The sequence below is a fragment of the Falco punctatus genome (genome assembly GCF_963210335.1).
Source record: "Falco punctatus genome assembly, chromosome: 3".
Taxonomy (NCBI): Eukaryota; Metazoa; Chordata; class Aves; order Falconiformes; family Falconidae; genus Falco; species Falco punctatus.
The window spans coordinates 52,105,529-52,132,225 of record NC_137582.1 but is presented as its reverse complement, the minus strand read 5'-3'; the positions used below and the strand labels follow the sequence as shown (position 1 = coordinate 52,132,225).

At 38.9% G+C, this 26,697-nt stretch overlaps 1 protein-coding gene across 1 annotated transcript in view; it reads left to right on the top strand.

Moving 5' to 3' along the window:
• ASXL3 (ASXL transcriptional regulator 3) overlaps window positions 1-26,697 on the top strand; it is a 135,815-nt gene that overhangs the window by 31,838 nt on the left and 77,280 nt on the right. Inside the window, exon 3 of the mRNA XM_080381520.1 lies at window positions 26,275-26,383. Coding sequence (XP_080237646.1) covers window positions 26,275-26,383 — 109 coding nt within the window. The remainder of the gene's footprint in view (window positions 1-26,274; window positions 26,384-26,697) is intronic.

Genomic DNA, 26,697 nt, shown 5'->3' with positions numbered 1-26,697 from the left:
CTTTAAAAAAAAAAAAAAAAAGGCAAATGCTCTCCCCCACCCAGTAACCAAAAGCTCTTACAAATTTCACTGAGAGAACCACAGTTTTTGTCTTAAGGCTCTGATCGTTAATGGAAGAGCACAGACAGTTAAGAGGCTTCTGTGGTTGCATATGTCTGATAGAATTTATTTGGGAGCCTCTTCAGCTGAAGGAGTGCATTGTTTTGTCTTGAAGGTAGTTATTCCCTGCAACGGACTGAAAGGAAGCCTTGATGGGAAGAGAGAGAGAAAGCTATTTGCATTCTTTTGCCTGGCATTATTAAGTTGATTTTTATGCCTCTACAGATGTGGCTTTTGGCTGTAAGGCAGTGAAAGAAACAAACTTTCAGTACGTGTCTTTCTGCATAAATTCACTTCAGACACCACTTTGAAATGCTGTTCTTCCCAGTTTAACAACAAACCACCTAATTTGGTAGGCAGTTGTGATAGCAGCAATTCACCAGCTGAAAATCTCAGGCTCACTCCTTCTTGCCTGGGCATTCCCAGCATTGCTATGCCACAATGCAATCTAACCTGGGAAAAACTGATGGGTTTCCTACATATGGCACTCTAGCGTTGGAACTGTAACTCGGATGATCACATGTATGCCACCTCTGTGATAATTATTTCAGATTTTGGTAGTGATGTAGCCGTAAAACAACTATGATATTAACTCGAGCCTAAGAGCAGGGTTGTTAATTCTTGATTCCATTTTTCTGCATTGTGATTATCCTACTGTTAGTTTAAAGCTAGCTTGGTTATGTCTGTACAACCGTAATCCCATCTTTGTATTGATTTGGAAAACCATTTTTGGGTGCTAATGAAACAGATGTAAAATAATAAAACCTCAAATGTTTTCCCTCAGCTAATTGCAAAGGTGACAGAATTTTTATTAGTGATGGTGCTTCTTCCATTGTGTATGCCTATAAAACATGTATTTCAATATAAGTCATTTAACTACTTTGAATGTATTTTTTTCCTGAGCCACCATTATCTTCATTTTTGTTCCATATTTTAGTTTTTAGAAATTATCTGTTGGGGTTTTTTTGTTTGTTTCTTTTAATACTGCTCCTCTTCCCTTCACAGGACAATAGAGTCTCTGCTTAGGGACTTCAATAAACAGTCTAGTAAAATCAGTCTGCATGTCAGCATTTTTAATAAAATTACCTGTTTGTTTGGTTTGGGGTTTTTTGCATGATGCATATAGTAACAGCTTCCTCAGCTGTTACAGGCAGGCTAAAAATCATGCTTGTTCCATGAATGCAAATTCCTTTGTTAGTTTTATTAAAGTGTGGATTTAATTTTGGAAATACTTCAGATGATAAATGATGGCACAATTTAAGTAATAAGAAATTTTTGAGTATGTCACAGAACACTTTGGAGGATACTCTTCTTAGTGTTAAGAATATTAATTGATCATGTGTAAAAAGAGACGAGATAGAAGCAAAGTAATATTTTTCAAAGCTAAATGCAGAGCTAAGAATGTAGCCTGGTCCTCTGCTCCTCCACTGTCAATATTCTGCACCAGCAACACGAAGTAATGGACAGTATCTACTACTTCCCAACTACATACAGTCCTTCATCCCAGGAGATTCTGCTGCATGAATCTTCCTTCTTTCTCAAAGAGGTCACAAGCCCCGTGGTCTCTAATTACCCCAATATGCTGTCATCCTTTTTCCCTTCCTGTATACGAGGACTCAAACTCCATTGATCTGACCATTCTATGTGCCTGAAATTTTCTTAATGTAATGTGGACATCCCATATTTCAGTATTTATTTCACATTCTGGCTTAGGACCAACCAAGCTTTTTATTTAGTTTGGTTCCAGTACCAGTTATGAGGAATAAAAACACAGTTAAATCATTTTATCATGTCTGGGACCTTCAGCAGGTGACTTAGAACAATTTAGAAAAGTTCATATGGCTTCCCCTTTTGTACTTTGCTCCTGATTTGTTATCATGTTGAAGTTGGTTCCTGTATGCTCAGGTGAACTGAAATTTTGGAACAGGTAATTCTCTTTTTTTAAAGATTATTGTTACTGTTACTTTTTTTTGCTCCTGTAGTGTTCACTACTTCAGTTTTCCATTTGGTGCAATAGTTCTTCGTGTCTGGGTGCTAAAACATATATTGTAACCACCTTTCCACCTTTCATGGAAGTCATAGGAAATAGTGCTGCTTGATTTTTTTTCTTTATTTATTTTATTATATTTTTAAAAGATCTGTCATAAAGTTGTTTGCTTTGACTGTATTAGCAGCTCTGCAAAATGTGTCTGCGAAGACTGGGAAAACAGGAATCTAGCCTGTGACACACCTGCTTCCTCATTACTATTAAAATATTTTCATTTTACTTGTGTTACTTAGCTTTCTGCTTCTGTTACCCAAACCTAACCTGCATTTTTGCGAAGAATGTCATGCTAGTGCGGTGTATAAAGCCTTTTATTTGTTTAATGCTTTACTGGTAAAGGGAGAATAGCCTGTACGATCATGAGATGCTCAAGTTATAATAATTCAGTGGAAATGTGAAAATCTTAAAAGGTAATTTATTTAGATGTATTAGGAAGGTTATGTATATGTAATATACATATGTAATATGGTGGTTAAATTTTGTAATGTGATAAATTTATTTCAACTTCTAAAGGTCTATATTGCAAAAACATTTTATATTTGAATGCATGCCCAAGTCCTCTTTGTAAAAGCCTAATTTGCTGAAATTAAGACCCCTGTAATACATTAACGCCATTACTTTTTTAATACAAGAGGAAATCCAACAACTTAAATGTAACAAATAATGGAGAGCAGTGCAGATGCTGATGTTTTTACAAGATTTGCCAGTTTTGTTTAGTAACAACGAGGCTTTCTGTTAAAGGACATCTTAGTTTTAAAGAGGAGGTGGACATCAGCTGTGATCAAATAGTGTAGATATGTTAGCAAAGTCAGTGTTGGCTTTTCATGCATAGTGTAATAATGCCTTTATCAATGTATTTTGATATTTAATATACAAATTTAGGTTGTGTTTTATTTTTCCTATGTTGTGTCTCTGAATGTAGAGTACTATTGAAAGAGACTGAAAAGTAGTAATGTAGTTCAGGCTGATGAAATGGGAAGCCTGCCGCATTATAAATTGGTGTTAACCATATGCACAGCATTATCCTAAATTGCATGTTTTGTGTTAACTGTCTTCGCACATTTCTCCTAGGAAGTGTAACTTCTTTTTTAGCAATATTTAAGTATGCTACAGCTTTTTTCTTTAATGTTTTTTTGTATTTCAAAGAGTAAATCTGTGTTAAAGTTTGTGTCTGTCTTTCAGAAAGAGAAATTGAGTAAGGATATCCAAGCGTTCTAAACGTGTTCAAAACAATGAGATACTCAGAGAAGTTATGCTAGGAAAGTTTCACCAGCTCTTTAATCCATCCTCCCAGCAGTGCAAGTTTATTGGTTGGTTTGTTTGGGGTGGCTGTTTTATTTGTTTTGGTGGTAGGGCTTTTTTTTTGCACGCGCGCGCGTGTGTGTGTGTATATGTTTCCTATAGTATAGTGCTTTAAGCCTGATTTCTTTTTTTAAACCACTGAAGAAATGAGACCTTCCACAGTCTACAGAGTGTTTTCCTGGTCTTTTATCCAAAGTCTTCCTGCAGTTCTATAAACAGAACCATGACTATGTGGAAGGTAGGTAGATACATATATGTTCTTTGATTTTACTATCTTTACCAGCCTGCTTTGCCAGCATCTTTTTAAGAGGAGCAAGGGCATAGAAGAACTTTCCAGTAACAGTTGTGCATTGTTGTCCAAAGCCAAAACTTTCAAAAATATCTTTGGGAAACTGGGATTTGACAGACTATGTTCTTTCAAATCATTGTTCTGAAATGAAGTTCTGTTGTATATTAACATTACCTATTAACATTGGTAATAAACTAATATTTTAAAACAAAAGTCATAAACAAGACCTGCAAGAGAGCTTAATATCAGTGTATGCTAGTTAAGAGCAAAATGAGAGAACTGTTGCTGAATAGCCAGCAACCTTGTGCTTAGCTCTCTTGCGCTTAGAAAAGGCAAGAATAATCTACTGTATTTCCTTTAGGAAGTATTTGAGCAAATGCAATTCAGCACGTAAGCCTGTCAGGAGCAGCCATATATATCAAGCTTTCAAACACAGAATGATATGGAGACTTTAGCTAGGAGTCACCTTTTGAATGAACACTCTAGTAGAACATTCTTGGGAAGAGAGTTTAATCTGTTGAAAACTTAAAACCTGGCAGTGAAAATTGAAGTCTGGCTGGTAACTTGAAGACATGCCTGGTTTAATGGATTTATGAGCATTTGTTGCAACATCCAAGTAACCTGAGTAGCTGCTTTTTCTTACAGGTGTAAAATGAATTATTCTACGTTTCAACTTGCTAGTTGCTGATAGAGATTTATTTGTTTGGGTTTGATATTTTTTTTGGCATTTCTATTTTGTTCTCAGTATTTCTTTTGCACTGAAAAGTTAGTATTTAAACCTATTATTTATTACTGCTTTGAGTTTCATTTATCCAACAGCTGACTTTTGTCTTTATTTCTAAGCACTCTGTCTTAAGGGACATGCACAGCATCCCATAAAAGGGTATAATCTTTTTTTTTTTTAATGCTGTTTCTAGTATTCCATAGCAACTGGGGTGGCAGGGAGGGGGGAACAGCCTAAAATGAACACTACCACACAAGCAATTCATTACAGATTTTCCGCTTAGTATTCAGTAAATTGTCAAGTCCTTATTTTCATCATTAGCATATTTTTCACAGAGCAGAAGCGTAGCCATTTCTGGCAGACTGAATTAAATGTGTTTTACTTGAATGTGAAAGAAGATGACATTGTCAGGCTTTCTATGAAAGCATCATTTTCTAGTAATAATTTATTTTCTGGAACAGTTTGCTGTGGGTGTCTTTTATGTTTCTATAAAGATATGGGTATATGTTTCAGTCTACCTGTAATTAAACCATTTCTTAAATGAAGGGTAAAAAAAAAAAAAGGAAGTATTTATTTTATCTTTTTTATTTTTTCTTCACATCGCATGAGCTGAAAAATTTACTAATTCTGGTATAGTCATGCACTGGCATATTGAACTTAAAATTTTGGAATATGTTTTTATAGAATCAGGACCAAAAAAAGCCTCAGAATTTCACTGTCCAAGGACTATGAAAAAGATCAGGTGTAACTGTTCAGAAAATTTGTTACATATGGAATTTCATTCTATCTAAGGCTAGCTGACAGCAATTCCATTTAACGCATTTTGAGTCTCATAGGTAGTCATCTTAATTACCATGAAATAAAATTACATTCACGTTCTTAATTTCAAAACAGAATTTAAAAGTATTTAAACATCTTTTGTTTGCTTACATACTATCATGTGAAGAAAACATGTTTTATGCAAGTTCTGTTTTTCTTTCAGTGGTACAGAAAGATCCCATCTTCTGCTTGTAATCCCAATAAATTCTGTGTTTGTCAGTGAGGCTGTTTTATGATAGCTGTATGCTAGAACCAGTGATTGTGTGGCTGGAAAATATTTACAGTATCAACAGAGAACTGAGAACTGAAACATATCGTATTAAAGTATAAATAAAAGAACTTAAATACTGTATGTGTGAAACTGTTTATGTGCTTGAGGGTGTAAATATACCTACAGACAGAAATTCAGTTTTGTACCCATGCGCTTATACGCATCTAAAGTTGTAAATCTCAAAATTATACTCAAAGTACATCCTTTGCTCAGTTATTCCAATAGCAAACACTATGGGAAAGAGCTCAAAAGATTCCCAGGAATTGTTTTGCTCCGTGCCATCAGTAGCGAAAAGAGAGAACAAACTGTTTTCCCCCCATTTCTTTTGGTTTTCATATTATTTGGAATATGAGAAAAGGAAAATGTGATCTAATAGCTCTATTGCTGGAAGGTAGTAGTTACTAAAGAAAAAACAAGCAAAAATAGCCAAGTCACCCTATTTAGCATCTGCTAGCATCCATAGCTACTGCTGTATCTTCGATATGTTTCAATAAGCTTGCTTAAGATATGTTTATCTGCTGTCATCAGTCTATCAAGATACACATTCTGTACCTTTTTTCCTAAAAGAGCTTCACTTGCATGCTTTTATATGTTATTTACAAATAAAATAAAACAAGCCTGGTATCTAGACAAGTAGTATTTTCTCTTGCAGGTGGCCCCCATTAGTTGTTTTTGTTTCCTTTCTTTTTCTTGTTAACAATACACCAGGATTTTTTGTTTTATAGACTGCTAAATACTTTAGGTAGCCATTATCAAATATGGAATCATTGTGTCAAAAATAACATGTCCCTCACAGTCATCACAAAGGAAAAAACCTATGACCTATAAAGGACAGCAGGAACCTTTTGAGAGGAAATCTTTAAGAATAGATGACAAGCAGAAAATTGTTGTTTTGTTTTGTTTTTAAAGACTGCTTGCTTTCAGTCAGGCAATCTTTTCTTGGCCAGTGAAAACTGGGCAGTTTCAAAGTGTACATATACTCTTAACTGTCTGTCCCCTTGATCCAAAAGCAACACCACTAAACCCAATCCAACCATTTACCTTTCTCTGTTTGTAGTAGTAGCTTAAGGATATTAATGTAAACAATTGCATCAAAATATCATTCAGTGAGATGATGTACTGAACTGTATAAACTACAGTAGTAGTGATACAAGATTATTTTTTCCCAGGCTTATAGTCCAGGAATTCATGACATGATTAATACTGTCAATGGATTTAGTATTATAATTTAATTCTTTATTAAAAATACTTAGAAGCATTGATTGGGATGACTAACAGAAAACAATTTCTGATTAAGACTGAATTTTGTTTCTGATGCCACATTACTTTACATTTCTTTGGCGCTTTCTTTGTATACATGTGTGTCTCAGCCCCTACAGTCAAAGGGGTTTTATTAATGATTTCAGCAGAATTAAGCTTATTTTCAGATGAAATGATGTGCCTATCAAGAATGGCTACTCTAAATCTTTTATTTTAGTTGTCAGTGCTTTGCTTTTGCAAATTATTTTATGGTTACTATTGTTATAATTATAAAACATTGTCCTAAGACATTTCGAAATTAGATTGACTTTTAGTTATAAGTTAAATAGAAACTTAAGTCTCTCAGTCCCAGACTTAATGAGCTGTTGTAAGTCAAAAAAGAATAAGGAGATCTGCTAATAGTATGAATTGCAACAGCTGGATTAAGTTAAAACACAGAAATAAAAGTATCTGCTTTGTCCTTTGAGGCAAGGAAAGAACCTTTTGCTGTGCTGTTTTGCCAAGTTAAACTCTCTTGTGTACAGCAAGTATAACTTAAATGTTTCATGTCCACCCAAATATTTTAGTTTTACCCAGTACAATAAATAATATGTTGCTATTTTTTAAAGGTACAGGATGTACTGTGATTGTCTATTCTCTGTTTATTTTCAGGCTTTCCTTACAGGTAAGAGCCCTTAAGAGAAGTATTTTAAGGACATAATTGACACTTAGTAGTCAACAAAGATGTAGTAGTTCCATTTATTTTAATGTAAAGTGTGAATATATCATCTGGCTTACAGAAGTATTTCTGTAAGAATAAATATTGCTAGAAAACAGTAGTTTGCTGTTGGATCTAATCTTTATTTATTTGTGTTTACTCCCAGCTTCCTTATTCTTTGTCAGTTTGATTTTTCTGCCTGTATTGGTGGTAGAGTGAAACATTCTCCCATTCTGAATTACTCTTCAAATACAAAAGATTTTTCTTAATATTCTTGTAAGGGAAAGAATATTTCTTTTCATTCATTCTTTCATATGATACAGTACATTGTAGACATTTTTTTTGGTGTCAATTGAGTATGAACTGAAGATGTGGAAATAAGTGTTTCTTACACGCTCTGTCTTCCTTTTTCTCTTTTTGGGTTGGATGCAGTGTTTTGGATGGTAAAAATAAACATGACTGTTTTGCATAATTATTCCAGAATTTGACATTTAGTTTCAAAATTCTGAATTCCTTCAGTTAGAAGTCACGTTCTAATTGAAAACTGGGGAGAAGAAGCAAAGAAAAAAAACTGTGGAGATTTCCCTGTATTTTTGGGAGTGAGGAGGAATAAGATATGATACGCTTTCTTTGTTTTGAATAGAAATGAACAAAAATAAAATGAAATTTAGTTATTTCAGTTCTTGTTTTTAGAAAGGTTTATTATTATTTTACACTTCTGCTTTAAAAGAAGTATGATTTTTTTTGTTAGAATAGGATATTATAGGATGAGGGAGACAAAAGAGATCAAGAGAGAAGAGGGTGAGAGGAGATTGAGAAAGAGAAGAATGAGGAAGACAGAAGAAGATAGTACGAGAAGATAGAAGATGGAGAATTAGAAAGAGAAAGGAGAGAAGAAAGGGAAATGGAAGAAAAGAAGAAATCAGAGAAAGAACGGAAGAGATATACATGGCAAGGCGCTTGCAGCGGGGGAGCCACAGGGGTGGTTTCTGCAAGGTGGAGGCCAGGGCTGCCCCCAGGCCAGGTGTAGCTGACTCCGATGGACCCACCACAGGGCACAGTTGAGTCCAGCAGCCAAGATGGTGGTGCCTCTCTGGTAACATATTTAAGCAAGGGCATACCAGCACTCAGGCAGAAGAGGGTAAAAAAGAGCATGTGAAACAGTAGTGTGAACACCAAGGTCAGAGAAGGAGGGGAGGAGTTGCTTCAGGTGCCAAAGCAGAGACTCCCCTGAAGCCTGTGGAGGACCATGCCTGAGCAGATATCCACACTGCAGCCTGTGGAAGACCCCAAATCAGGACATTTGGGTATTTCCCGAAGGAGCTGTTGCCCATAGAGAGCCCACGCTGGAGCAGACAAACAGTGTGAGGAGGAAGCAGAGGCAGAGAGGAGCCCTTTAGGACTCATTATAAACCCCCATCCCTCAGCACTGCTCACTGATGGGGAGGTAAAGGAGATCAGGGGTAAGGAGGAAAGCTGAGACTGGAAGTGGGGAGCTGTTTTAATTTTTCCCCTTTGTTTCTCTCTACTCAAATCTATCTTAATTTGCAGTAAATTAATTTTCCTCGAATCAAGGTTTACAAAACAGGTAACTGGTAAGCAAACTCCCTATCTTTATCTTAACATACAAGCTTTTTCATCCCCTTTTCTCTCTGTTTCCTGTTGAGGAGAGGGAGTGAGTGGCTGGTAGGCATTTGGCTGGTGGCCAAATGGAAAGAAAGAGAAAGCAAGGGAGAAAAAGTGAGAGAAAGAAAAGAGTAAGGTAAGAGAAAGAAAAGAAAGAGGAAATAGAAGAAAAAACAGAGAAGGAAAAGGGAAAGAAATTAGGAGTGAAAAAGAAAACAGGAAAAGAGAAAAGATAAAGGAAAGTGAAAAGAGGAAAGAATGGAGAGAGTAAAGAAAAATTAAAGCGGAAAGAAGGAAAATACAGGGAAAGAAAACAGAAGACAGTGAAAAGAAAGAGAAAAAAGCAGAGAGGAAAGAACAGAAATAACATGAGAGAAGGGAGAGGACAACAGAGGGAGGGAGAGAAGATAAAACAGAAAGAAGAGAGAAAAAGAGGAAAGAAAAAGAGTTATGAAAACCAGGAGAGAGGAAGAGAGAGAAAAAAGAAAAGGAGAGGAAGAAAAGAAAAAGAGCAAGGGAGGAAGAGAAAAGAGAAAGAAAAGATGAGAGAAAGAAAAGAACTGAAGAAAAGGAGACAGAAAGGAAAATGAGAGAAAAGAAAAAATAAAAAGGAAACAAGTCCAAGCAAGTCCACTGTGGTTGAGGAATCTGTTAACTGGATACTGTTAGCAGTGAAGTTAAATTTTTTAACTGTCTGGAAGAGCTTGTGTGTGGTACTGGTATGTGGTAACCAAGACACCGGAAATTACTTTCCATCAAGCAAAAACTGTAAAATCCTTATATCAAAATAACTGAGCTTTGGCAGTTTCAGTATTGCCATTCAGTGAATAGGTACATTCTTCCCAGGTAAAAATTTCCATAGAAATTGTAATAAACATTAAAACCTTTCTTACTGATTTGGAAAATTGATTACTTAGGCAGATGGATGGTGTGACTGAAATGGCACAACGTAACAAATTCTGGCAGGCTAGCATGTTGGCATGTGTCAATTTCTAAGAATGGGCAAAGTTAATGTAACAATTTAATTGGGATAACGCAAACTTAAGAAGATTTTTGCTAGTGAGCGTAAGAAAGAAAAATATATCACTTTTAAGTTCAGCATAGCAATTTCCTTTAATGCTGCCCTTTCTGTCTGGGAGAAATATTATTTAATAAAGTAATCGCAGATTACAGTTTGGTAGGTAAACATTGAGTAACATATTTGAGATTTAAAGATTTCTGAAGTGAAAAAAGAAATCCATAATTCTCATAAAATATAAACAATACTTTTAAACTGTACAGTAGTTAGTGAACTTTGCTCAGCAATACTTTTTAATTATTTCCTTTAAATGGTTAAATATTACCACAATTTAAGCCTTTTCCCTGAAATACGCTTGCCTTTTAAAATTTAATTCTAATAGGTCTTAACAGCATGTTGTATTTTGCCTTATGTTTTCTTTACTGAGGGAAGGTGGAAGGAGATGTCTACACATAAACACCTAATTTTATAAGTTTAGTTACAATTGGTTTTAATGGCAGCAACTGGAAACCTGCACTGAAATCATGTGAGAGGGACATGACATTAGGCTCGAGTGGAACGTGTTGGGGTGTGGAGCTCCTTCAAGCTTGGTAATTCTGCTTTCACTCAGCAGGGTGGTACCTCCATGTCCCCCCTCCTTTGTGTCTTCTCGTGCCAGAGGCAGCCACCCAAAGGGTTACAGCTCAGGCGAGCCAGCTGCATCTGGCATGTAGGTTTGGGAGCGGCTGAAGGGAGCATGTTGCGTTCCTGGCAAAAGGTGAAATACAGGCCTTGCTCTGAGGAGGCTGAAATGGGAACCAGTTGTGTCAGTCTGAGGCCATCCTTCTCCAGTTACTGTAAACCAATATTGTAGCTGAGAGAGTAATCCTGCACTCTCCAAGCTGCTTTTCCTGTTCAGGGCTGCCCACCTCCCTGGGTGCTGGCACAAGATTCATGTGGCTGTTTGGGGAAATAATCAAGATTTAAAAAAAAAAAAAAGGTGGGGTGAGGTGGGGGAGAGGGCCATGTCATGGAGGCAGGAACGTGTCGTCTGCCTTAGAGAAAGCTGCTCAAGCTGCTGCTTTGAGTGTCAGCGCTGGCTGAAAGTGACATGAACTGAGTATTAATCTTGGTGCAAAACTCAGTGAAAGCAGAAGCTACTCCGTTGCCTTACATACAGGTACACAGATGCACTATTGCTGGCTTAACTGCAGGGTGCTGTCACTGACACAGCTGCAGTAGCAAAAGCCCCTGCTGTGAATTATAAGAAAGGCTGGAGATTCTTCTAATCAGTTAGGGGAGGAGTGTTGGCTGGGAGCTGTGACTGTATCAGGATTATGTTCCTGGTATAGCATGATAAACTAGGAGTCCTACTCAGCCTTATGAACTAGTCCTGGCCCACAGTGTTTTCTGGCAACACTTCTGCCTTCTTTTCCCTTTTCCACTGTGTAACAGAGTTAATGAAGCCACTGTCACATGCTGCATAGGATTCCTCTGTGGGTGGTGCAGCAGCTCAGTTCTGTTGCAGCGGTTTCCAGGCTTCTTCAAGAAGCTTCAGGGAAAATCTTTGGGGGGCTCCTGCTTCTGGGAACTTTGGTGGCTTGCTGCTGCCGGTCAGGGCCAGACTGTGTGGCATTTGCCTCTGTCAGCTGTTGCAGACAGCTTTTTTGGGCTACTTGGCTGGTTGTGGACTACCTATGTTTTTTGTCTTCAGCTGGCTGTTGATCAAGCAGTGGTTTGATGAATGCTTGAGGAATAGCTGTAGAACTACTCCCAGAGCCCAGAAAGCAGAGGGAGCTCAGAGACCTAGCTGTTATCACAGCAGTTAATACAAGAGGGGCACAATGTCGTGCAGAAAATTAGATCAGGACACTGCAAGACTGATTAGGAATGTGCAGTGACAGTACTGATGTGCTGTAGGGCATGGTCACCTGCAACTCTTCCTGGCACATCAGAGAACTTGGCCCAGAGAGAACTCCAGGTCATGGGCTGCACTCCTGGGTCTAGGGCTTGCACTGGGGAGGGCTGTGGCCTCACCCATGGCCAGCATGCTCTTCTGATCAAGGTGTTGAGTTGCCAGGTGAAAAATCTGGGAGGAGATGAGTAGACATGTGCAGTGTGAGAGAGGACAAACAGGAGATCAACAGGATCTTTGCAGGGGCAAGAACACAAGAACACAAGCTCTGTGATGTGAAGTAGGGGCAGTGAGAGATTATATTCAAACGAGCTGTGGACAGTCTCCTAAGATTGGGAAGTTGGAAATCTATGATTACTGGAAATATAAAGAAGATTCTTTGCCTGCAGAGAAGAATAGATGTAGTGCCCTGGAAAGAGGTCATCAAGATTGTCAGGGGAGACCTCGGAGCCAGCTGAGGCTCAGCCAAATGTGTATGTGGGGAAGAAAAGGAGGGGCACAGTTATTTGAGACCATATCCTGACAGAGGCACTCATCTGCCAGCCTGGTGTACCTGTGATGGCTTTCTTCTTCAAGGTTTGCTTCTTGTGGGGTACTTGAATCACAGATGTTGCAGATGAACACCTCCGATGCTTGTCCAGCCCTCAGACTTCACCCCTCATGTGGCCACCATGCCACTGCTGGGATGAGCCCAAATATATAAAAAATGATTGCAGAGCCCTGGGGGCAAGGGTGAAGAGTAAAAATGCCCAGGTGGTTGTTTTCCTCAATCCTGCCAGTGAGGTGGAAATGCTCAGGTAGCAGAGAGCATGTCCCTTAAGTCAAAGGGCAGCCGCATGGCTGGTGTCGCAGGCAAAACCAAGGTACCCTTTTTGAGGAATAAGGACTGCTGAAAACAGACAAGGATGCATGAGATGGAGTGTGGCAAGGGCATCTTTGCTGACAGTTTCAGTAACCTTTTCTGGAGGGCTTTTAAGTAGCTACTTAATGGAAAGGTTGCTTCAATTTGAAGAGAAGTGAAGACATGGGAAACATTGAGGAAGTGTCTGGGGAAATTGATTGGAGAAACCTTGTGCTTTTATGCAGGCAGTATGACTGGGGTGTCCGTTTCGAGTGTCTGTACACAAATGCACAGAGCATGGGAAACAAGCAGGAGGAGTTGCAAGTTTGTGCACACTTGCAGAGCTCCTTAGGATTACAAAGACATGGTGGGATAGCTCACACAGTGCATGCAAAGGAGGGGCGAGAGTGCACAGTGCTTTGCTTTGGAATGGGCACTGAGTCTGTTGAGCACTTGAGAGATCAGAGGGTAGCGCAACATGAGTAAAGTTGTGGTAGGGATCTGCTGCAGACCATCTGGCCAAGAAGTAGATGAGTAACTGCTAGGGGCTGTGCAGTTATTGCAGGCCATAGTAGATATGGAGGATGCAAGTAAGCCAGGACATTCTTGAAAGTCAATTTCTTGATGCAGGTGATTGACGAACCAACCAGGGGACATGCCATACTGAACTTGTTACACATGAACAAGGAAGAACTGATTGAAGGTGTGAAGGTTGATGGGAGTCTTGGCTATGGTTGGTGATCAGACTATGGACAAAAGGGCCCAGGAAGCCTGTTTCATCTTCATTGGTGAATGAGAATGGTCCATCCCAATGTGCAGAAAGTCAAGCAAGTATGGCAAAAAGCCAGTATGAATGAGCAAGGGTAAATCATGCCTGACCAGCCTCTTCACCTTCTGTGCATGAGAGGAGGACAGTGGATGTTATTTACATTGGCTTTAGCAAGACCTTTGGCATCATTTCGCATAGTATCTTCACAGTCAAATTGGTGAGATAGGAACTCAATAAGTGGCCAATAAGATGGATGGAAATATGCCTGTACTGCAGGGCCCAAAGTGTTTCTATCAAATGTGTTAACTCTGTTTGGTGACCAGTTACTAAGTGGTGTTGCTCAGAGATTTATACTGAGGCTGTTATTGTTGAATGTTGCTAATAAACATCTGGACAATGGGACAGAGTGCACATTCAGCAAGGTTGGAGATGATCTTTGACTGGAGGGAGTGGCTGGTACACTGGAAGACTGGTTTGCTATTCAGAGGGGTCAAGACAGCAGAGAATTGCGCTAACAGGAACCTCATTAAATTCAACAAAGGCAAGAGCAAACTCCTTTATCTGGGACATAGTGACCCATGTAGCAGTACAGGTTGAGGGCTAACAGGCTAGAAATCAGCTTTGCAGAAAATGACCTGGGAGTCCTTTGACTGTTAACAAGCCAGATGTTAGTCCAGCAACGTGCCCTTGCAGCAAAAAAGGCCAAGCCCTTACTGGGCTGTGTTAGCAACAGCATTGCCAGCAGGTCAAGTGAACTGATCCTTCTCCCTCTGTTCAGCACTTGTGAGACCACATCTGGAGTACCACGTCCCGTTTTAGGCCCCCTAGTACAGGTAAGAGATTGGTATACAAGAGTGAGTCTAGTGGAGGTTCACCAAGATGGTTGGAGTCTAGAACATATGGTGTATGAAGAAAGGCTGAGAGAGCTGGGCTTGTTCACACAGGAGAAGAAAAGGCTCGGGGGATCCCATGGCAGCCCACAGCTCACTAACGGGAGGGTGTAGAGAAAACAGAGCCAAGGTTTTTTTGGAGGTTGCACAGTGACAGCATGAGAAGCAAAGAATGAGAGGCAACAGACACAAATTGGAACATGGAAAATTCTGATTAGATACTAAGAAAAATATTTTCCCAGTGAGAGCAGTTAAGCATGGGAGGAGGTTGTCCAGAGTGGCTGTGAAGTCTCCATTCTTGGAGATTGCACAAAACTTGACTGGACAAGGCCCAGATCCAAGTGACCCTGCTTTGAGCAGGAGGTTGGACTAGATGACTTCTGGAAGTTCCTCACAATGTAAATCAGGCTACAATTATATGAGTATGTGAACCTTGGTGGAGCTGAATGTTCTTAAAAATAGCTGTAACCTTTTTTTGGGGGTGGTGTATTTTTTTTATTTTGCATTTGACTAACCAGTTAAATCTCAATAACACACATGCAAGATATTCTTAAAGCACTACAGAGCAAGCTGTGGAGACTGGCCAGTTAAAAAGCCAAATTAAACAAGAGAACTTGGGATAACTTCATAGAGGTCCCTTGTGTAGGGTGATTAAATTTTAGAGGCCAAAAAGCATTTGGTGATTACTGACTATGTCTTGTTCAGCATAGTCACTTTGCTTTCCATGGGGTTTTTTGGTGTATTTGTTTTGGGTTTTTTTCTGAGGAGTAAGCTTCACCCAACTTGAAGCCAAGAATATTTGGAAGGGTGGGGTGTTTTTTCTCATTTTATACATTGCACATTTTGTGGCAATGTTTTTCTTGGGTTTATTACATTTTTGATTGTAGCACAGTCATTACTTCATTTTTCTAAACATATGTATTTAAAACCCACAAGGGCCTGTGAAATCTGATACTAAAATAAGACATCATATATATCAAACCCATGGTTTCTTTAAGAAAGCCATTTTTTAACCTTTACTTGAGAGTTCCTTTCATGTGGCAGGAATTTATTTTTTTCCTTTCTTTATAATTTTGTCCTTCACGGTGATCATTGGTATTAAAGTAGAAAATGAAAAATGTGCTACTGCTTTTTAATGAAATCAGTTAAAACTATTAAAAGAAAATATTTTATTAAAAGAGAAGAGAAAAACCCATACATTTTTGAATAGGAATTAGCTGTCGGAGAGAACTGTATTATTTGACCAGTATAAGAATCTGTTACACAAAGGAATCAAATAGTTTCTTTCAAGTGATGTTGAATGAGGTGGGTGTTCTCAGTCCTTTGGACACCTTAGCTGTCGTGACCATCTCTGACGCATGCTGATTTATTGTTCTTTCGGGATAATTTTCTTTCTGAAACATTTTTCTTTTAGGATGATTTCAAAAGGTACTCTTTAATCTTTACCTGTGTCTTTCAAAAACACATTCAAAATACTTCTTTTTTGTTCGCATTGCTTTTTTCTAGTATTATTTGTACTAAATCTAATGAAATAGTAAGGATTCAAAGTACAGAGATGCATGTACTATATGTCCTTTCTCTGAGATTTTTTTCTTCACAAAGAAGAAAAACCTCAGGTTTTCACAGGTGTTAGAGAACACAGAAAAGTGTAAACATTCTCTATAAAACTTGTATTCTCATTTCCTTTCTGGTCGAGGAATGCTTGTTGCCATATGTGAATATCATTTAAAGAGGTGTCATGGTGTTTCAAACATACTTTTCAGAACATTACAGATATTCAGGGAGACCTACTCAGAGGCATGGCTGACAAAGGACAAGGGTAATCAGCAAAAATAATGGGTAGGGATATTTAAATTTTGAGAGGGTGTTTATATCTTTCTGTCTGCAATGTATAATGTGGCATTGATATGATATGCTTGTGTAGTTTTTATTTTTCCTTCTCAAATTTAGTTGCTATACTGCTAGCATCTTGTTTTCAAATACATTATAAACCTAGAGTAAATTTCTATAGCTATAGGATATTTTTCCTTCAAAAATGTTTTTGAAAGAAAAATATCGTCAGGGCAAAATCCATGGCAATAACTCTGTAAAATTCTATTCAGGAACGCTTTTACGTTTTACACAGGTTCTGGAACTTCTGTATGTGAAGGCTTTCTTGTGAGAGAAAAGTTTTTTTTTTTAAAAAAAAGCCTCACTGGCTTAAGGAGTACTGAGATTTGTGATGAACTTTTGTTACAGAGGCTTTTCATTTCATTGTTTTAGATGAGTCATAATAAAGCCCTGGTTTCACCACAGATGAATTCCATTTGTTTTTTTTTCTAGAACATTACTGTGGTTATTATCACCAGGTTTGACACCATTAGGTTTTCCCAGGCTGCCAGCACGAGGAGATACAATACACTTTGCTCTCAATGTCAAAAAGATTCATTATCAGTGTTGTAGGGTACAGAACTTCATATACCCTGGTCTCAGACCACAGAGTGCTGTAAAAGTAAGGGTGGAAATGCTGATCTATCAAAGACTGTTGTACAGAGCAGAGGGCAGACCTGATGTGTCTTCAGTAGTCTTTACCTCTGCAGAAAAAAAGAAAGATGAGATATACTGTAGTGCTGCAATACAGCTAAGAGGTGAAAAAACCCCTAAGTCTATGCCGTCATTTGCAAAAGTGAGCCAAACTCTTAGCTACTGAGAGGTAATCAGAATAAAAAGTTGTGGGTAGTCATGCATGAGAACTTTGATTTCCCAAGAAATGTAAGTATCATCTCAGATTGTGGTCAGCTAGTCACTTGTGACTGACTGTGTGAATGGAACCAGTCTGGCAAACTCTTAAATGAAGAAGCAAACCAACCTTTTCTTACTAGCATCCCCTGTCTTTTTTGTCACAGTCACCTTTGGCTAGCAGTTTCATTCACTTGTCCACCTTGTTTTTCTCATGATGACCTATGGCTAGAGGTTTATTAGGTTTGTGCTTTATTGTATGTGCTAATGTCATGTAATCACTGCACACAGTGGCTGTATGTAGATGTACAAAAGGTCCAGAGGGAGATTGGTTTATGCAGAAAGATCCTAGAAGTGGTAGAAATAGGTCTTAAGGGTAGTGGCATAATCTCCAATATTTGTTTACGCTATATATCCCTTCACAGAGTACTTGAATAATCTGTGTGTGTCTGTCTGGGTGGCTGCTACCATTCCTCTAAGGAGAGAGCGTGTTCTTTTAATGCTTGGGGGGCGATCTGGTAAGAGGGGGAAGACACCCGTTAGTTCTGTGAAAGCAGCTTCACTTCCAACTCCTTCCCTGATCCCAGGTTTGGTGAATTAAAAATATAAAACCAGACTAGGTGAGTATGTAAATGAGATTTCCTGCTAAGGAATGCAAAAAATACCCTTTCATGAAACCTGGCTTGAATTTAGTATCCGTGTTGAATTTCTCTCCAGGATTACTCCAGATTATTTCACACCAGAAGGACAATGAAAAGATTCAGTTTCTTGGTGGTATATCGGATACTTTAGTTAACTGTGATTCCAGCTGCTTGTAAGTCCCTCACAAGCTACAAAGGGCAAAGTCCAAGTTCATTGCTGTGTTCTTCTGCATTAGATATATGGGATTCACTACTTTGGTTAACCTCAGTGAAAACTGATAGGTGAGTTCTGCTAACTTGTGAGACAGGCGCGAGGTATCTGTGATGGATGCGTTACCTTTTAGCATGTCTGTACTGGTCCTTTTTCTTTCCATCATACTACTAACAATTTTGCCTCTATCTTCATCTGGTTTAGAAAAACAAGAATCTGTATGAGGGTTGAGTATGGAGCGATGTCAATAGTCTATATAATGGCTCTTTTTCCCTATCATCTTCTGGGGTTTGTTTGCGGTCTGTGAGACTACAGTCAAATCGGCTGTATTAGTCTTGTCGTGTTACCTGATAGCTGTGAGCTTTCTGGCTTACTTGTGCTGCTCAAGAATAGTAGCCATGTTTGTGATATTCAAAGGCTGAAAGTCAGATGCTACACGTGAAGCGTAAGTAGGACCAGAGATGTAAAAATTTTCTTTAGGATCCTGCCCAAATGAGAACAAAACTGATGTTAATTTTGGCTAATGTGAATAAAACTGATTAAAAATAAACTTAAAAAAATACATATTTTAAGAAATTTCTTCTAATCCTTTAATACATTTAAAAATCCAATTGGGAGGGCTTATATTAGGAATAAGCCTTAAGTATATTTTATTGAAACTATATAAATAGTATTCTACCTGTATGTACTTCAATTCCTGTAAAACTTTTGCAAACAGCTGTTTAAGGCTCAAGACATTTATTATGAGTTTATTTATTAAGTGGTTAAGACTTTAGAACATAAATAGTTTTGACAGTCACACCAACTGTAGGTATCAAGAATATTTTCTGTATTTCTCATTAGTAGTCCCTTTAAAATTAAGAAGCCACTTGGAAGTTCAAAAAAATATAAAGCCTCTTTCTTGTTTCATTTTAGGAATAAAAGCTTTGTGTGAGAGGCTGAGTTCTAACAGCTCTATAGTTTCACTAGTCTTCACATAAAACCAGTAGATAGTTCCCTAGCTACCTACTACCCACATACTAAAAGATAATGTTTTTATTGTTTAATACATTGTTAGATATTTAACATTTTGAAAAGTCTGCCTTTATTCCTATTATATTCCAACACATCAAGTGCATTTTCATTCGGTATTTAAAAGCCAATCAAATTCCAGTTTCTTTCCAAAAATGACTTAACAGAAATAAGTACACTTGTAATAATTTAGTAAATAAGATGTCATTGCTGTTTTAGCATCAGAAAATACAACTTAGATTAATTTTTGTAAGTTAGATAATTGCTGAATGCATTTATAGTCTTGTGACTAGCAGAAGGTAATATTACATTAAAACTCTATTCATTTTCTCATTGAGGTGTTTTAATCATTTCATGCAATGAATGAATGAGTCTTGCAATAGGAAAATAAATGGAACAAATTCAAAAGCGAGATTTAAATTGATCGTTCAACTCAACTTTTCTGTTTGAGAATTTAAATTGGTTTAGTTTGGATTAACATGTTTAGTCTATTATTTTGCCTTCTATTAATGAAATTTTACCTGGAATGTGTAGTCTGTATTTAACATTGGATGATAAAGTAAATATACTGTTTGAGGTCTTCCCGTGTATATTGTGTTTGCATGGCCAGGTTTTGATAGTGGGGGACTACAGAGGTGGCTTCTGTGCCAAGCTGCCGGCAGCTTCCCCCATGTCCGACAGAGCCAGCGCCAGCCGGCTCCAAGATGGACCCGCCGCTGGCCAAGGCCGAGCCCATCAGTGATGGCGGCAGCGCCTCTGGGACAGCGTATTTAGCAAGGGGGGGATAAACTGAGCAGCAACCTGCAGCCAGAGAGGAGTGAGACTGTGAGAGCAACAGCCCTGCAGACCCCCAGGCCAGCGCAGAGGGAGGCAGGAGGTGCCCCAGCCCCCAGCGCAGCGGTTCCCCGGCAGCCCGCGGTGCAGCCCCTGGCGAGGCAGGCTGTGCCCCTCAGCCCGCGGAGGGCCGCGGTGGAGCAGATCCCCACCCGCAGCCCACGGGGACCCCAGGCCGGGGCAGGGCGATGCCCCGAGGAGGCTGTGCCCCGCGGGCAGCCGGCGCTGGAGCAGCTCCTGGCAGGGCCTGTGGCCCCGTGCAGAGGAGCCCGGGCGGGAGCGGGTTTGCTGGCCGGGCCTGTGCCCCCGCGGGGACCCGCGCTGGAGCCGCTGTGCCCGAGGGGCTGCGCCCGGGGGGGGACCCGGCTGGGGCAGGCTGGGAAGGGCTGCTGCCCTGGGCAGGGCTCGCGTTGGAGAAGTCCACGGAGGACCGTGTCCGTGGGAGGGACCCCAGGCTGGAGCAGGGCCCGAGTGTGAGGAGCCTCCCCCGAGGGGGCAGGAGCGGCAGAGGCAGCGTGTGACGGACTGACCCAGCCCCGTGCCGTCCCCCTGCGCTGCTGGGGGGGGGAGGGGGGGGAAGATGCAGAGAATTCATGAATAAAGTTGAGCCTGGGAAGAGGGGAGGGGTAGGAGTAATGGTTTTATTTTTTATTATCCTACTGTGATTTTATCGCTAATTAATTAATTTCCCCAAGTTGAGTCTGTTTTGCCTGTGACGGTAATTGCTGAGTGATGTCTCCCTGTCCTTACCTTGACCCTTTATATTTTCTTTCCCCCTTCAGCTGAGGAGCGGGAGCGATAGAGTGGCTTTGGTGGGGACCTGTTGTCCAGCCAGGGTCAGTCCACCACACTGTAGGGGTATACCAAATAACTGGGGAAGACAGTTGATCTGATTTGTTTAGACTGACTTGAGGCTTTTATTGCTGAAACTTGTAGAGGGCTGGTAGGAAATCTTGCACTCATCAGCGTTATTTTCAGCCGTTTACTCTGTGCTCTCTACTTCTTTCTGTGCCAAGGGAAGGATCCTGTGCCTGTACCATTTGAATACAGCTGAATGTCTAGGTTTTTTTCAGTCATCTGTTCACTGCACCTCTTCTGGTTCTTCCCCCCTGAGCCTTGGCCCCAGCACCAACAGCTGGTGCAGTACTGCCAGCTCAGTCAAGCATGGCTGTGGGGGGAGAGTGGCTCTAGAGCAGTCAGTGGCACTTTTTGATATATAGGACAGCTATCTTGGTATTGCTGCTTCAGTTCCTAGTGGTTTTGTGTGTCACTCGCAAGCTAGGTCGTGGCTGCTATCTTCTAAGGCAATTTCAGACATTTTGTTGGCATATAATAGCAAGACCATAGGCACACGGTTCCTTGAAGATTGTGGGAAAGCTTCTGCTTTGGCTTCATCAAACTGGGTGTCCAGTACTGCATGCATTGCTCTATGAAACACTTCAGCGAACAGTGCACATCTAGACATCTAGTCAATTCTCCACCTGTATATGGCTGCTGTGTATATTGGGTAAATACACTTAGGGTGTGTGTTTAGCCTCAGCCCTAAGCAAAATTTTGATTTATTAAAGAAATAAAGAATCCCAGGATATAGTGCTGGATGCATGCTCAAGAGATTATTGAATACAAACGCTAACACTGGGACAGATTCCAGTATATGTACCAGCCAGGACTGGTGTGTATTTGATGATCTGATGAAGGTCATTTTACAAACTTCCCAGCTCTGTTCGGATGTTGATTAAAAGATCAACAGCTACACTCACTTTTAGACTATCTGTGAACTTTCTTTTTCTTGCCCCAGTGGCCATGAAGAGCACTTATCTCCATTGACTTCAACAGCCCTTTATGTTTTTCTGAGAAGTTACAATTACACCTTTTACTTTTCTGTTTTCAGACCACACAAATGTGTTTTCTACAGCCTTCCCTCATAAGTTTTGTTTTCTTTATCTGTTGTCACTCTTGTGTACTCTGAAACTGGTATAACTTGCATGCATTATAAACATTTTTTTTATTCTGTGTGACTTCATATCAGGTCTAGAAATTAGTTCTGAAGCCTTTTGGTTTACACACCAGCCACGAGTAAAAATTGTTGCTCCCTTGTGACGATTTATGGATCTGTATGAAATGAGCAGATGATTTCAAACAAATAAATACTGAACACATATATGATAGCTAAGTGCCTCTCTTACAGCATCATTGTTAGATTTGGGAACAGATCGGGAACCCTTCTAAGCTCTGGGAGGAGGCTGCACCGTGTGCAGGGCAGGGCTGCGTGGCTGAAATGCTGCCTGCTGCAGGATTCCAGGTGCCCTGTCTGCATAGTGTCAGGAAACATTCACTGTCTGCCACACTATTGTCTGGACAGGTTGGCTTTAGTCAAATTATTTTTCCATATTCAAAACATATTTTATTTTGCCAAGATCAAGATTTTTTTCTCTTGGCAAGCAGTCTAGTATAAAGACCATTAGAATTAGAAGTATAACCACAGAAGTTTTCAGTTTTTTTCTGGTAAAACTGTGTGTTTGAGAATTTTATAATATAAAAATAAGTAGTGTTTTTACTGGTGTTTTTTGCAGATTTTTGTAGGGTTTTGAGGAGGGTGGCAGGGGAGAGAGTAACTGAAATCTCTACTTCCCAACATGTTTTTGGGGAACTTGGTGTGTAGAGACCTTAGTCCAGCGTTTAGATTTAGGTAACACTGGCTGCATGACCAGTAGAGGGAGCCCAGAATCACAAAATATTGGAAATATTTTTGAATGGGGGAGCTGGGGTGAGAATCTTTCTTTGATAATGTACGGGAATTTTGTGATTATATTTGGCAGTATGCACCAAATACTACCAACTTATAGTGACTCTTGGAAAGAGTATTTATGAAACTTTGAAATGCTTGATGTCTTTTAAATAATCAAATTGTATTAACGACTTTTATATTGGAAGGCTAATTAGTAATTTTTTTCTCTTTCCTATGTTGCTGGTTGTTGTAACTTCATATGACCTTTGCAGAAAGTAAGTAATTTTTCTTTTTTAAAATCTAATTAAAAGTGTGCAGGGTGGGTATACTGCTTGTATATATGCATATATGTGTATTTATATAAAATAAACATACAAGCAGGAAAGGATCATTCTTAAAGACATAGCGCTACAGAGGCTGACTCCCATGTATGAATAACTTGTGGAATACCACAGTGGCTTACAGCAATATCACCCAAAAGAGGATAAATAGTGTGAACCTTCTGCACCTGAAGGCTGTAAATGGTAAACGTATTCCTGGTGTGTAGACTAGGGGATATTTGCAATACATTTGTTTAAAATACATTATGGCTCTAAAAATTCACAGATACCAAGTTACAAAGTAGAATTTATTGTATCCAATTTGATTTAACTGAATCAAAGTTGAACTGACTTGGAGTGTTTCAAGAACTTAGGTCAAACTGTGCCGGTTTTGATATTCAAAGATACTCAGCCTTATATTTGGCAGTCCTTGGCCGGTGTATTAATATGTGCCAGCAGCTCTGAGCAGAACGAATATGTCCTCAGGCTGTAGGAGAATTTAGAAAGCATGCAATAAGTAGTATGGATCCCTCAGAAACTGCTCTGTGATTCAGGTATCAGTCTGTGTCATAGGATCTTTGATTGTTGGGCTTTCTAACCAGAGTCCCATGTGTTGTGATAGCATGTATTACAAGTGTCTCCAGCATCCCTTGTGGGTAACGTTTGGGAATCCTAATACAGTGTTTTAAGAATGACTGTGCTGACAGAAGAATAGACAAGTCATTGGCCAACGTGGGTCAAAATAGCAGGGATAAAGGACACTGCGGAATTTCAGTTTGAGCCGCTAGCTCAAAATAAATCCAGCCTCACAGTATTCAGATCATTGTTTCATTTGCAACTTGTGTGGTTTGTTTTGTGCTCATTATAGACATACCCAAATTCAGTTTTCAAGAAGGGTGATATGGCCCTTTGGTTACATGCCAAGTTATTTAGGAATTGCAGGTATCTGTAGGAAACAAGCATAACAGTAGTTAAAGTACTTCTTGGCTTGGTAACTGACACGGATTTCTTTGTAAGTCAGAGAGTAGTTTCTATTGTCCACTTGCCAGTTGGCTAGACTTTGAAGATTAAGATATCTGCTGTGAGCACAGTAGTGGTCATGAGGTATTGCCAAATCCTCTATTTTGGGTTCATTCATCTTGTATCATTTTAATTGGATAATGATATCTAAAAATAAGAGTGGGGTCCAGAATATCAACATCGGAATAGGAGGATACAAATAGTGCATACATGCACACAGATTGTTTCTTGATATATTGAGTTTGTCTTCCACTGCAGAGTCAGCAAGTTCTTTCTATCTCGCAGAGAAAGTCTTAATCTGTGATAATGTTTCACTAAAAAGATCCAAGACTCTGAGAGTCGAAATTGCTTCATGTTATGTATGTTAACATATGGAAAAAATTATGGAAGTAGGACTGCTCTGTTAAACATCTTGTGTCTTTGCTTGTCAGACATTAATACAATAAGGAAAAGGTGCAAAGAGAAGTATCCTACTTATTCCAAAATTGTTTTAAGTAATCATTAAACTCAATAAAATATCTCTTAATGTTTTCTGTGCTACTGCTAGCAGTATCATTATATTTCTACCATATTTAGGTTTCTTTGTGTTACAGTATTATTTCAAAAACAGATGTGGAATTAGTTTTATCTGCAAGGGCAAAAAAGAAACAAAAACTTTTCAGAATTTTTGTATTTTATTTTTAAATAATAATTATATTTATTATTATATTAGGGTTATAATATTACAGTACTCAGATATCAAATATCTGATAAGCTTATCAACAAGCAGCATTTTTACCTGTACTTTTTGATTTTAGATGTAGTAATGTGATACTTAAGTTATCAATAGTGAATAAATTATATTGGACAGGACCTCCTGTCCTGAGGACACTTTATAGTTGAATTTTTACTGGAAGTGCAATTACCACACTATCTGTCGTGCCACTAACTTAATACATGTACAGTAAGGATTAATTTTATTTTAACAGAAACATGGAAATCAGCAGAGAGCATCATCATATGAAAGATGACAATTAGAGTCCGGTTTTATTTATTAAAAAATTCAGTCATGCAATTTTCAACTAAGACTGGATGTTGTGTTGTAATAATGCATAATAAAGAGCAATAGTTTCTGATGGACTTTTGAAGCCCTGTTCCTGGTTTATAGTTGAGTGTATAATTAATCCTGAAATACTTAGCAACACACTTAATTTAATGCACAGGCATTGTTCCACTTAACCAAGTGGAATATATTTATGTGGCTAAAGATAAGCGTGCGTGCAGGCTAGGGACCCCAGGGAAGAAGCACAGTTTCACATTCCATCCCTGAGTTCACTGTGTACATTTGTCTGTAAATGGGGACAAAGACGTGATAGTACATCTATAAATCTGGTACTTTAAATTGAAATGAAATAAAATAATTTATGACTACCTTCTTACCCACCATTTCTTAGATCAACTTTTCAGAATAGTGTTAAGTGTAGCTAAGGTAGAAACACTTTGCTTTATTTTTCTCATGTAAACACGCATATATTACAAACACATCTCTGTACAAGCACTCTTTTTTTCTTAACGTCTTGTGTTTCTTTTTAAATAGTCCTTTTAACATGCATTCCACAGTGGCATTGCAATTACTACCTTGAGTAGGTCAATCTCTTAATCTTTAAACCAACTCTAATTAGAAAAGATAGTGCTTCATAGAAGATACAAACATGCTTGTATTTTTTTATAGCAATGCATGCTGATTGTGTTAAGCCAGAAGAAGGCTTAACTATATATCACTTTTAATTTTAAATGTGTTCTTCCTGGGCTCTTTATTATTCTTTTGTTGCCTTTCATCCTATGGGATGCAGCTGCCCTTGAACTTGGTACTGTTTTGATCATTCATGTGCAGCAGCCACATTGTCTGTAACATTTCAAAATTGAGGCTTCATGGTGTTATTTACGAAGTAATTTCACATAAATATTTGGACTTTGGTTCTCCCAGAATGTGGAGCTGGTTGCTGTATGAAGAAAAGCATAATTCTAATTCACAGACTTTTTGCCTCGAGCCTAGGGGACAGATGCATATGATTAAGTTTGAAACTGGCCTGTTATTGTAATGTAGATGTTTTCAGGGTTGAGAGAATTTAAAAAAAAAAGGGTGTGGGGGGTGGAGGGTGGGGGGGAGCAAAAAAAGCTGGACAAGCATGAGTTTTAGAAAAAATAGACCGACGGAATAGTTTTACAAGAGGCACTCAGTCCTGGACTGCACAATTTTATTTTGCAGTGGAACCTCTCCATTAGCTTGCCTGAATGCAATGCTTCATACTAACACTCGTGTAGGTGATGGAACATTCTTCAAAATCCCTGGGAAGTCAGGACTCTACGCTCTCAAAGTAAGTTTAAATTTTGTATATGGCAAGTGCATAGCACTATTAATCCATTTTATGAATGTCTCAATAGAGATAAAGGTAAACAGATTAGATTCTTTAGAGAGGAAATGACCTGATAGTCCTTCTAACTGCTTTCAGATGTCTTTTGAAAGGATTTATAATGAAAGTAAACATCAAATGTTTTATCCTAGAAAGCATATACATGTTCTTACATTTGGCATATGGTATAAAAAACACGTAGCATAGCTAAAATGCTGCTTTTTCAGAGTTGCTCACAGAAAGGCCTTTGTTTTATGAGCAGTAAGCTCAAGAGGATC